Source organism: Podarcis bocagei, assembly GCF_964188305.1.
Source record: "Podarcis bocagei genome assembly, chromosome: 13".
Taxonomy (NCBI): Eukaryota; Metazoa; Chordata; class Lepidosauria; order Squamata; family Lacertidae; genus Podarcis; species Podarcis bocagei.
The window spans coordinates 27,012,044-27,024,864 of NC_138138.1; the positions used below are offsets into that span (position 1 = coordinate 27,012,044).

The 12,821-nt window shown below is 47.9% G+C and overlaps 1 protein-coding gene across 4 annotated transcripts in view; it reads right to left on the reverse strand.

Annotated features, from left to right (window-relative positions):
- The window catches only part of RARA (retinoic acid receptor alpha), a 191,530-nt gene that overhangs the window by 15,521 nt on the left and 163,188 nt on the right, over positions 1-12,821 (reverse strand). For all 4 annotated transcript variants that reach the window (XM_081168685.1, XM_081168684.1, XM_081168683.1 and 1 more), the window contains one exon: positions 548-696. In XM_081168685.1, the coding sequence (XP_081024811.1) occupies positions 548-696 (149 nt within the window). The remainder of the gene's footprint in view (positions 1-547; positions 697-12,821) is intronic.

The window sequence follows — 12,821 nt, forward strand, 5'->3', positions numbered from 1 at the left end:
GCCACCCTGGGACCTTATTAGCAATGACAATGACATATTAGCAATGACAATGATAGTGATAATAATTCCTCCTAGTGTGGAAGGGTGCAGAGCTTGGCTTCTAAGCTCTGCGTGAACACTGCTCTGTCCCCCTAAACCCATGGGATAGGGGCAAAACCTAAACTTAGTGGCTTCATATTATTATGGGACACGGCATCACGGTACCGGCCCTAATAGCTGGGGAGCAGGTGGTAGCAACAGGGAAACGGGGTGTTTGTGTGACTTTCAATGGGGCCTAGCAACAAGGCCTCTGTGCGGGGGGAAACACGCCAGCCAGAAGGAGTGAACGTGTGGTGTGCTTCACTTTTTATCGTCCCCACTACATCGCAGTACCTCTCTCAAGAGTTCCATGTTCATGGCCCCTCTTTTGTAATTGCCTGTGGTCTGTTTTGGCGGCTAAAAAACTGTACTGCAACTCGCATACCCAACCTATTGGCACTCCCCCCCCCCATGTCTTTCCCCTGCAGTGTAGGTGTCCTCCTTTTCCAGCTGCCCTTTCCGTTCTCACCTTGCATCCTTCACAGGCGCTGACCCCATAGTGATAGCCAGAAGACTTATCCTGGCACACAAAGCAGGGCTTGTAGATTCGGGGCAGTGGGGGCGGTGAAGGGGGGCTGGGCACAATCTCTTCCGAGCTGGTACTCTGAGTTTCAATGGCTGCAGAAAAAAAGAGAAAGATAAATCAGGTGAGCTTCTCAGGGCCTATATACGCAAACAGAAGAGGCTGCATTTGGGGTGAGGGGTGGGGAGTCTGCCTAGAACCTACATGATGAAATCACCCGACCAATTCACTTTCATAATGCCACTTATGGGCCTTGTGTTCATACATCACTTGTCTCCCCTATGTTTGAGGACTGAATGCTTGGCTGGAGCTGAATGTGTGAACCGTTTCCACGGAAAAAACATTGCATGCAAGGTGATGTGAGGAGAAATGAAAGCTGTGTCCATGGCGTTTGATCTGTGACATGGTCCATTCACACATTTGATCTGTGATGGGAAATAGACGCAAGACAAGGAAGGAGCAAGGATATGTGCTCTTGAGACATTTGCACACAAAAATATCTTACTTGGTCCTGCCTACTATTAACTGCCCTAAAGAAAAAGAAAAACCCTTCCAAATTCTCTGCAGGGATACTAATGCAGGATGCAAGGAAGATTACATTCTAAAACTATTGCTGTTTGGTTATCAATTTGTATCCTTTGCACTGAATTTGGGGTTTTGTCTTGACTGAACTTAGAAAAGTGGGATGGAGTGGGCCCCCCGCAGATCATGCAACGGCTGCTAATCAGAGGCAAATCCAAGTACAGTGGTACCTCGGGTTACATACGCTTCAGGTTACAGACACTTCAGGTTACAGACTCTGCTAACCCAGAAATAGTACCTCAGGTTAAGAACTTTGCTTCAGGGTGAGAACAGAAATCGTGCTCCGGTGGTGCAACAGCAGCGGGAGGCCCCATTAGCTAAAGTGGTACTTCAGGTTAAGAACAGTTTCAGGTTAAGAACGGACCTCCAGAACAAATAAAGTTCTTAACCCGAGGTACCACTGTACAAATGTCAGCTGGCCTCCTGGGAAAACCACTCTGTGGTTTCAACAGCAGGATTGGAGCCTGAGCTGCCCCAGCGCTCTGTCCTGGAGGGATGCTGCTCAGCTGCTCATATTTTAGCAGGCAGATTCTGCAACCGTAAAGCCTTTACGTAAGATACCCTCCCCGAGAAACACTGAGAAGTGGGAACAGGACAGCCCAGTAGGGAAGAGTAACCCTAAACAGGGATGCCCGAAGGCCTGGAAGCTTTGGAAGCCGCCTCCAGCATGCTCTCTGCAAGGGTGGGATGGCACCGCAGCGATATACGATTTGACATTTTCAGGCCAGAGTAATAAGATGTGGGATTGAGCCAGACACAGCCAATCCCAGGAGCTTTACATGCTTGGCACAGAAGCTCAACAGAACAGGGCGGGGTGGTGGGGAGGGGGAAAGGGAGGCAGTGCAGTAGTGACTTGACACTGCTGGATTCCTGGATCCGGAAGGGAAAGGGTTTGCTTTCGGGAAGGAGGACGATAAAACAATCCGGACACTTGTCTTAAAATCAACAACAAAACCTGCAATTTAATGCCAGAAACACACACACAGAGACACACACACACAGAGAGAGAGAGACACATACACACACACTGTTATTGTACAGACCAAAGTGCCTCTGTGCTTTCACAGAGTGCATATATGCTTAGCAAGGGAGTTTAGCAAAATAACCGGGGTTCTTCTAGGGCAAAAGGGGTGTGAATAGTTGTTGCGTGGTTGCTCCAAGTTAATTAACACTGACTACAAGAGTGCAATCTTGTGTCTGTGATATGAGGCAGGGAATCCCCTATAAAGTATGTCACATTTCTCTATGGGTGGGGAGAGATAATGCAGTTGCGACAAACGAGACCTTCGGTGCTGGTTAGAAATGGTGCAGAAGTGTGACGGAAGGTAGAAAAGGGGTTTTAGAAGACATTTAAAATGCAATATATCCTACGGATGATCCCTAGAGGAAGAAAAGCCTGGGAATCTGGACTCCTAGCCACCGATGCAGAAGGAAGCAGGTCTAGGCTGGTTATAACAGGATGCAGCTAAAAGCCTGGATATTATTCCCATCTCAGAGAAGGAAGCAGGGGTCTGAGATGGGTTACAGCAAATGGGATGGGAAGCCAAGATTCTGAGGGGCCAACTTGCAGGATTAGTTAAGGAGGGAGCTCCCTCCTGCCAAAAAAGAGCAGAACAAGGTGAGCTTAATTTTACTGAATCAATAATCTGTTGGCATAAAAAGCACACAAGCTCTGGAGTTATACAGAGCTTTCAGCAGGCAAAATGAAAAAGGTGCCTAAAGGAAGCTGAGGACAGGAGGTGGCAAAACAATGCAAGGCGAGACAGAGGTGCTGCTGGCCAGCAGGGAAGCTGATCTAAGGGTGGGTATTTATCCTGTTCCGGATGGGATGATCCTCCTTCTCAAGAGTCTGGCACATGGTTTTGGGATTATCCTGTGCTCCTGGATGCTCAAGTGGTGGCTGTAGCCGGAAGTACTTTTGCACAGCTCGGGCAGGTGGGCCAGGCTGGTGTAGTGGATGGGTAGGCAAACTAAGGCCCGGGGTCCAGATCCAGCCCAATCACCTTCTAATCCGGCCCATGGACGGTCCGGTAATCAGTGTGTTTTTACATGAGTAGAATGTGTGCTTTTATTTAAAATGCATCTCTAGGTTATTTGTGGGGCATAGGAATTCGTTCATATTTTTTTTCCAAATTATACTCCGGCCCCCCACAAGGTCTGAGGGACAGTGGACCAGCCCCCTGCTGAAAAAGTTTGCTGACCCCTGGTATTGGTTAGAGCGCTGGACCTGGGTCACAAATCTCTACTTAGCCATGAAGCTTCCTGAGTGACAGAACAGTCAGACTCCCTCCCTCCCTCCCTCTTCTCTCCCAGTCTAATGTAAACATGCCCTAAGTTTATGGAAGTGAAGGTGGGATAAAAATGCCTCAATTAAAAAAACCACCCCAAAACAAACCAACATCACAGCCCTTCCTGAAGAAGACAGCCACTATCACTCATGCTTTGGTCACATCTAAGGTTGGTCTAGTAAGGTCTACATGGAAGTATGTCTGGAAACTACAACTGGTGCCAAGTGCTTTTTCCTGGGGTCCACCACGTGGAAGCCACTGCTTTTCTATTTTTGAACTACTCTGGCTCCCAGTTTGTTTCAAATTCCAAAGCAACTTGGACTTCTTGTTTCCAAAGGAGGTTGCTAGACCATTGAGATATTTGCAGGCTTTTTTGCTCCATGTCCTGCCATTGTACAAAGGACGATGAGCCTTCTCCATGGTGGCTCCAAGGCTGTGGAACCTCCTTCCCTTCCCTCCACTCCTCCCAATGGATGTTGAAGGCCATCTTACCATCTGGAGTTTTACGAGGACAACTTGTGTTCATTGCGCGAGGGCCCCTGATTTCATCCTGCTTCTGTTTCTCTAAGATGTTATCAGGACTCACTATTGTTTTTCCCCCTCTCTCGATAAGTCTTGTTTGTTAATTGGTGTTTTATTGTTTTATTTTGCACTTTTAACTTGCATGTGCAGCCTTGGGGCTGTCCTAGCTGGAAAGCAGCATAAAAACTAACTGTAATCCAGTGTAACATGACGGCAGGCCCTGAGATGCACCCCCATCCGATCTGTTCAACTTGTATGCCACAAAATGGAGCCGCATGGAATCTTTTAAGGAAAATCTGACCTAGCAGAGAGGTGGACTCAAGAGGGAAACCTCCCTCCAAGCTTCTAGGCTCCAGTCCCATGAAATGCTCTGTGTGTGTGTATACGCACGTGCGCGCGCGCACACACACACACACACACACACACACACAAAAGTATACTGATCTCACCTCCACCCTGGCACAATCTTGTTCAAATGTTTTGGTTCCCACGACTCCTGGATTCAAGACAGCTCACCAGAGGGGGTGTGGTGGCATGTGCAAGACATGGGGTCAAGACCAGCCATGGAAGGAAGACTGGGAACCAAATGCTGGGTTCTTTACTCTTCTTTTTTTGCCACAGTTGTCAAAAGGCAAGACAGGTCAGAGCAGCTTGTCAATAAAAACAGACGAGAAGCTGTGGCCGTGCAAATGCGCGGACTTGCATGGTCATAGTCGCAAAACAAGGGCAGCAATGAAAAGAAACACAGCCTGCACATGTGCGATGCGTTTTCCGCTCCCCCAGGCATGAAAAGGTTAAGGCGCTTGGCTGCACACCCACAGCCCCTTTCCTGTAGGATGTCTGCCGATGTTTTTCTTCAAGCCGGAGTCCGGAGTAAACCAGTCAGACAGGATATTAAAAGGCCTGGCCCTGCGCAGGGTGAGCAGGCCTTCAGATGGGAAAGGCCTCCAGGCCAGTCCCCCAAGGATGGGTTTGATTAGCTCCCCCCTTCTTAACCACTTTTTTTAAAAAATAAAAAGCCCCTTACACACACACACACACACAAACCTTGCAGGGAATAGAGCCAGGATGTGGCCTGCCAAACAAAAGGGCTGGCGCATGCCAGGAGATTAGACATGAAAGGGGTTTCGTTTGAGTGGGGCCTCTGCGCAGGAAGAGGCTCACAGCTGGGGAATGCACCCTGAGGACTTTGCACCAACTCACGGCCCATGACGTCCTCACCCTGATGGCCCCAAATGCAAGGTCTCACAAGGCCAATTCCCCCTCCCATCCTTACCCCAACATGCGCGCACACACACCCTAGTGTGGCCCAAAGCCAACCACAGGGGAGACACAGAGGCACATGGCTTTCTGAGCAACTAAGATGCTGGATTCTATTCCTAATTCTGAGAAAGGTTGAGAGCCCAGCAGGTTGGAGCCAGTGCTGAATTGCAAAAGGGAGAGACTGTCTCTCCTGGAAGCCCTTTACAGTGGACGCACGGGTTGTGAACGTGATCTGTGTGGGAAGCACATTCGCAACCTGCAGCGCCGCGCCTGCACAAACGTGGGTCGCAATTTGGCGCTTCTGCGCATGTGCAAAGCACGATTTAGCACTTCTGTGCATGCGCCGAAACCCGGAAGTAACCCTTCCAGTACTTCCGGGTTCGGCGCGGTGTGCAATCTGAAATCGTGCAACCCGAAGCGTCTGTAACCTGAGGTATGACTGTATTCATAATCCCAGATACATAGGGGACTGGTTGTGGTTAAGCCAGTGTTGAGAGAGGGGCACTCTACAGATGCTCAGAAACACCCTTTGTTATTTCATTTGTTCCACTGCTGAACAGAAAACAGGTCTGAGACGAAGCCCTGACTCAAAATTGCTCATTTATCACAATTGTCATTATAGCTAGTGTAAACTGGACTCCTGGGTTGTTTCCTCAAGTCTGCAAAGAGTCTGTTGGGTTGGGCTCATGAGTAAAACAAGGAACCAGGCAGGAAGCCAAGACGGGATTGTAACGAGGGCCAAGTACCGTATTTTTCGCTCTATAACACGCACCAGACCATAACACGCACATAGTTTTTAGAGGAAGAAAACAAGAAAAAAAATATTCTAAATGAAATAGTGGATATATGATTTTTGTGGTCCATGCTGTGGCCACAGACATGTGATCTGACAGTGAGTTTGACAGTGAGTTTGGAGTAGCCCAATGCAAAAATCCTGAGGATCCATGCTTTGTAACCACAGAGGAGGGAAGGAAGGGGAACCATGGATCCTCTGCTCACGACTGCAGCAGATTCCCCCCGCCACCCGCAGGCATTCGCTCCATAAGACGCACAGACATTTCCCCTTACTTTCTAGGAGGAAAAAACTGAGTGTTATGGTGCAAAAAATACGGTAATACATTTAGCAGAATCAAATCATCAAGCTTTTCCTGGACTGTACAACTTCAGGAGGAAGTGTGTGAGAGTGTGTGGGGTATATTAGAATGCTCACTCCCGGCACACAGAAAGGCAGCGCATCAGGGAACAGGGCAAGCTGAAACATATTTACTTCCCCTTTCATGCTTATTTTGTACATGTAAGGTTTCCAGTTTTGTTTGTTTTCTTTAGGATGCAATTACCTCATCTTCAGTCTGAAGTGGTACCGTCCAGGAAAAGATATTTACCACATGAATATGCCTGAAGGTATAAATTAGCATTCAGTTGGAAGCAGGGGTTTGGGGCCTGCTTCTGACGTTGGGAAAGGGAGCTGGTTTGCTGCGAGGAGAGGAAGGGCTCTTTTCGGAGGGCAATGGAGTCTTAAGAAGAAGGGAAAAGCAGAACATTTTGGAGCAAAGGCGTTTCTAGCTATGGAAAAATAGAGTCGAGTCTAGGAAGATACAGTGGAAGGGGAACATTTAAGCTCTGAGAGCCCTATTAATTTCTCTCCGGCTACCCAGCTCTCTTAAACCTGGAGAATAAACCCAGGAAACCTGAAGGAGACACACTGCATTCTGAGGTATTAACTGTCAGGACTGATAGCTCAGTGTGGTGCTGATAATGCCAAGGTTGCAGGTTCAATCCCCGTAAGGGTCAGCTGCACCTTCCTGCATTGCAGGGGGTTGGACTAGATGATCCAACTCTTATGATTCAAGGGTGGCAACGGTTTAGATTTATTCCGTATAGCCCTATTCAGAAATCAACCATTTCCGACCTTTAGCATTATCAGACCTCTTTGTTCTGCTTAGAAAAGTCAGCGGTGGCGCCCTGCTTGCCTCCAATTTCCTGTTCGGCCATGACACCTATTGATGTCTCCCAGCGCACGACGCCTCTACATTTAAACAAGTTTAAGCACTGCCTGCCCTCGGTGGTCTCTTATGCAACCAATATGGACTCCAACTCCCAGGATGGCCAATGGTGGTGGTGGTGGTGGGGTTGATGGGAGTTGGGAGTCCCAATGGCATCTAGAGGTCCCCGTGCTGCTTTTTGCATCCTAGACCACTGGTGGGTTGAGACCCAGAACTGGGCCTGGCCACAACAGCAGCACCACCAGCACACACTATGACAAATTAAGAAATGGGTCCCCAGATGCACACATGGGGTTAAAAGGTGCATCCATGCTCTGAACATGTTGAAGGCTACTATCTGAAGTCACCAGGAATGTCCCAACTTGAATATATATATATATACCCTTTGTTGTTGTTTAGTCGTCTGAGTCGTGTTCGACTCTCCATGACCCCATGAACCAGAACGAAAGAAATTTTATTAATTTGGTCACAGACCAGTTCCAGCCCACATACAATATCAACGAAGTCATAAAACACGATAGGGATACATTTGAATTTGCAATTAGGTATAACAGGGACAATACAGATATAGCAACAGTTTAAAAATATATAAATTAAAACTTAGTCACTAACAAATAATCTAAAATTATCATTTAAAACCTTAATCCTTATGATAGCACAGCTTGTTCCCTAAGTTTTATGGCAATCACACAGAATTTGGCTACCCTTAATGTGGTCTCAGGATCCTTGTCCTCTACCAGGGATTTTAGACATTGCCTTGGAAACAAGCTACACTTTTTCAAAGCAGGGGTCTGAATGAGGCCCCCTTTGCCTCTCCATCCCGTCCTAGGGAGTCTCCCCAGGCCACCCCCTTTACTGTGCTGAAACATCTCCTTGACCTGTGATAATAATGCCTCTTGCCTGACAGGAATGCAGCCTCCTGTACAAAGATAGAGGAGTCACATCTGTTGCCTTGAATAAGTTTCCCCACCCTTGCATTATAACATCTGCAGTTTTGCCACACATCCTGCGCCGGTGCTACCAAGATAATCGTGAAACACTTTTAGACACTGCCAAGTTTTGTTTTTTCCTGCAGCTTTGGTTTTCTTAAATGGGATAATATATGGGGTAATATATATTTATTCAAAGCAATAAAAAAAATATCCTGCAAGCTGTAATGTCCCTTCTACAGGAATGCATGATTATTCGCCTCTGTGTGAAAGACAGTGTGGTATAGTGGTTAGTGTGTCGGACCAGAGCCTGGGAGAGCGGGGTTCACATCCCCACTCAGCCATGAAGCTCACTGAGTGACCTAACCTACCTCACACGGTTGTTGTGGGGATTAAATGAGGGACGACAACGACCCATGTATGCCACCTTGGAGGAAAAGGTGGGAAATAAATGCAAATAAATAATATGCTTTTACCTCAGCACTCTCCTGTTCTACAGAATGGTCCCAAGCCCTGCAAGAGTTTCATGGAAGAGATATTCTCATTCCTAGCAACTCCCTTTTGCTATGCAAACTGACCATCATCTCACAGCCTACTATAAAGTTTCAGTCCATTTCAGGCTTTCGTAGAAAGTTTTGATGTCCTTCACTGTCAAGATATTTTGCCCCCAGTCACCCAGCTTGTCCTAAATCCCTTATTCGTCAAAATGGGGCAGTCGCCATAAGGGTTTGTGAGGGGGGTGGGACACCTCCTGCAAAGCAGGCCGAGGCCCCAGAACAGGGAATGTACAGTTCACAATGGATTGTTCCCAGCCCCCCATCGCCTGGGGCAAAGACAAAAGGGAAAGCCAGTAGCTAGAACAACGAGATGACTGTTCCCCTTGCCAACAGGACGGCTGTCGGGTCACCCAATTATGCCCACGGAGGCGCAAATTAACTGCTCTCCGACATGCCCTTGCTGGGCCAGAGCCAAGGGTGCCCACCTCCCACCCAAAGGCAGCAAACAGAGGTCGTATTCTTTGGTGAAAACTGCAGGTGCGGAGGGGAGGTCAGGGCTTCTGGAATCTCTCTCAAAAGACGGGGAGCCCTGCTGCCCCCTTCCCCTGTCACAGCCCCTGGCAACCCCTCCCAATTTAGCCAGCAGAATATTTTCTTTTTGGGGGGGATGTTTGCAAGAAAACCTGTCACAATTCCCCAGGCCACACTGCAAAAAAAGAGAGAGCTGTTACCATGTGTGCAGAGCCACTATTTTAGGGTCAGAAAAGTCTCCCCCATCTTTTCCAGCGTACTGCAGTAGGCGGGGGCCGTGGGGCAAGTAGAAGCAATTTCTTGCATGCCCTATTTATCTTGAACCCGCACAGCCCTACCCCTCTTCGTTCAGCAACATTTATTTAGCAGCACCTCCTCTCATCCTAGTCCCTGGGCCCCTTTTTAGGTACTAGTTAATAAAAGAGTGCTTCTGTGTATGTATGAAATGCCCTCTCCTCACCTCTGAAGTCTGATCCCATCTCCTTAAAGAGTTAAGGGCCAGGACTTCCTTTTAGAGCAGCTCTGCTCTAAATTAAGCAGTACCCACAACTCCCTTGAGAGAACTCAGTCCAAAATGGCTTTTGAATTTTTTAAAAGCTTAGATATTCCGCACCACTGTAAAAACTTAGGCTGGGCTTCCAGAATGTGCCAACAGATAGAGACAATGCTCTCCCCACCCACCCACCCACCCCTCACAAAATAAACCTGCCTTAGAGGTGACTTTGGGGGCAGGACAATGGGCTGACACAACCGCAAAAGGTGCAGGACTCCTACTCTATTTTCACCTGGCCACCCTCCATTGGAAGCGTAAAAAGATCAGCTCCCCATCAGCTGTGGTTTCAAAAATCCAGCTGAACCAGCATTCAGATGAGACAACACACAGCTTCCTGGATCCGTCCTGACTATATTATAGGTCTTCCGGGAAACAAAGAACTGAGGTTTAGCTGCAGCTGCTTTTCCCATTTCCTCAATGCAGAGTTTGTATTTGTAAGTCAGGCCAAGACACAAAACGTAGGGAAGGAAGGAGGAGCTGGGGCAGATGAAGAACAGCCAACTCAGAAAGTTTCTGCCGGAGCAGAACCCTGACTGCAACAGCCCGTGATAGAGTTGTACCCTCCATGAATGTCTCTCGCTCTCTAATCCTCTCGGAAAAAGCCACTTTAAGCCAGTGGACACCACATCATTCTGCCAGTTAATTATGCACTGTGTAAAGGAGGACAACTCTGGAACGTAATGGAGGGACATTCCTCCCTCTTCCCAGACGGACGGACGGTGGGGACGTGATCTCCCCTGACTTGCCCCCTGGAAAACAGCCGGGACTAGACTGTGATGAGGGAGGTGGAGGTAATCAGCAGAGCTGCCTGGAGGCCAAGAGGAGGGGAAGCGAGGCATTAAAAAGGGCACTTGACAAAAGAGGCAAGCTACCAGCCGCACAAAGGCAGCCATTGTGGGGCCAGAGAGGGCCATGGCACTCGACAATGGACACGCCAGAGGAGGGGGGTGGGTCATGGCAGAGGAGTCAAGGGGAGTGCTGGGGGGGGGGGTGCGGATCTGGCAGGACCTATTATCTCCCTGGGCCAGAAAGGCCCGATAATGCAGAAATGGGCTAGTCTCGCCCATACACTGGTACAGATCTGAACCACATACGCAGATGGCTTTGTAGCACACACCTCACAGAAAAAGAGCACAAACACACACCCAATCTGCTCCAGCATATGCATACACACACAAAATAATTTTTCAACGCACTTTCACTACAGAAATATCCAGTACAGTGGACACTCGGGTTGCGAACGTGATCCGTGCGGGATGCGTGTTCGCAACCCGCAGCGCTGCATCTGCACACTCGCAGGTTGCGATTAGGTGCATCTGTGCATGTGCAAAGCGCGATTTAGTGCTTCTGCGCATGCGCGACTGCCAAAACCCAGAAGTAACCCGTTCCGGTACTTCCGGGTTTTGGCGGTCCGCAACCCAAAAAAACGCAACCTGAAGCATCTGTAACCCGAGGTATGACTGTACAATTCTTTTTGAAGAAAAGTTGCATTTGGTTTCATGTGCTATAGGAGGGTGGTAGGATTCTGCAAGATTTTTAACAGAATGAATCTGACACACTAATATTAATGATAAGGATGATGATTTTATTATTTACATGCTACCCCATCTGACTGGGATGCCCCAGGCACTCTGGGCGGTTCCCAACAAAATACAGGGAACCAGGCAGAGGCCTTTTTGGTAGTGGCGCCCACTCTGTGGAACGCCCTCCCATCAGATGAGTAAGTGTATAACCTTTAGAAGGTATCTAGAGGCCACCCTGTATAGGGAAGCTTTTGAAAGTTTAATGCAGGCATCCCCGAACTCTGCCCTCCAGCTGTTTTGGGACTGCAACTCCCATCATCCCTAGCTAACAGGACCAGTGGTCTGGGATGATGGGAGTTGCAGTCCCAAAACAGCTGGAGGGCTGAGTTCGGGGATGCCTGGTTTAATGTTTTATTACATTTTTATATATGTTGGAAGCCGCCTAGAGTGGCTGAGGCAACCCAGTAAGATGGATGGACTACAAACAAACAACAACAACAACAACAATAATAATACCCAATAAAACATCAACCATTAAAAACTTCCCTGTACAGGGCTGCCTTCTAAAGGTCATATAGTTATTTACCAGTTTGACATCTGATATGAGGGTGTTCCATAGGGCGGGTACCACTACCGAGAAGGCCCTTTACCTGGTTCAGTGATCTAGTCCACAAGGAACACAGTACTTGTACCTGGAAGAATCCAGAGAGCGCATACCAGAGCTCTGTTTCGCTCTTCCACCCACTGTGCAAACAAAGATTGCGTGGGAATGAGAGGCTTGGGCACACCTCCCATGTCGGAGCTCATGTTTCTTGATGGAGCAGAAAGTGCCCCCTTTCCAGAATTGACCTGGCATGCTGACTGCCCATGTGCGGATACCAAGGAGGGAGAAACTAGGCTCTGCTGTGGCCACCTCTGAGCCATCCCTTCCTTGCACTGGGATGGTGCCTGTGATGGACGGAGTGCAGCCCAGCATTTTTACTTATGTCACATTCCAGCAAAACCTTCTCTAATGCATCCCTTGTTAAATTTCAACAGGACTCCCACATGATAATTTCACAGTGGTTGTACTCTTTAATATTTTAATTCCCCACCTTTTTAGACCAAGCTCAAGACAGTTTATCACAAGAATGTACTAAGATATCTCCATTAAAACACCCCTCAGAAAATCTAACACCTGTTCCAGGTCAGACTAGTTGTCTCTCTAACCCAGCGCTGTCTCTTTCCTCCTTCCTGATTCTTTCAGGGAGATGCCAGGAAATAAACCCGACATCTTCCATTTGCGAGACATGGGTTTTGCCAATGCTGTTCAAAAGCCTGTTAATGTTCCCAACATATTCTATTGGTTTGTTGGGTAATACTAGTTTTTTATCTGCTTTGCAGAAAAAAAATATAATGTATCACATTTGAGATAATTTTCTCTTCCGCTCTCTAAATCCCCAATTACAAAATATTGGAAAAACAGTAAAATACTTCATTAGCATAGGGGCTGGCGAAACATTGGTCATTGTCAGATTATCCAAAAATAA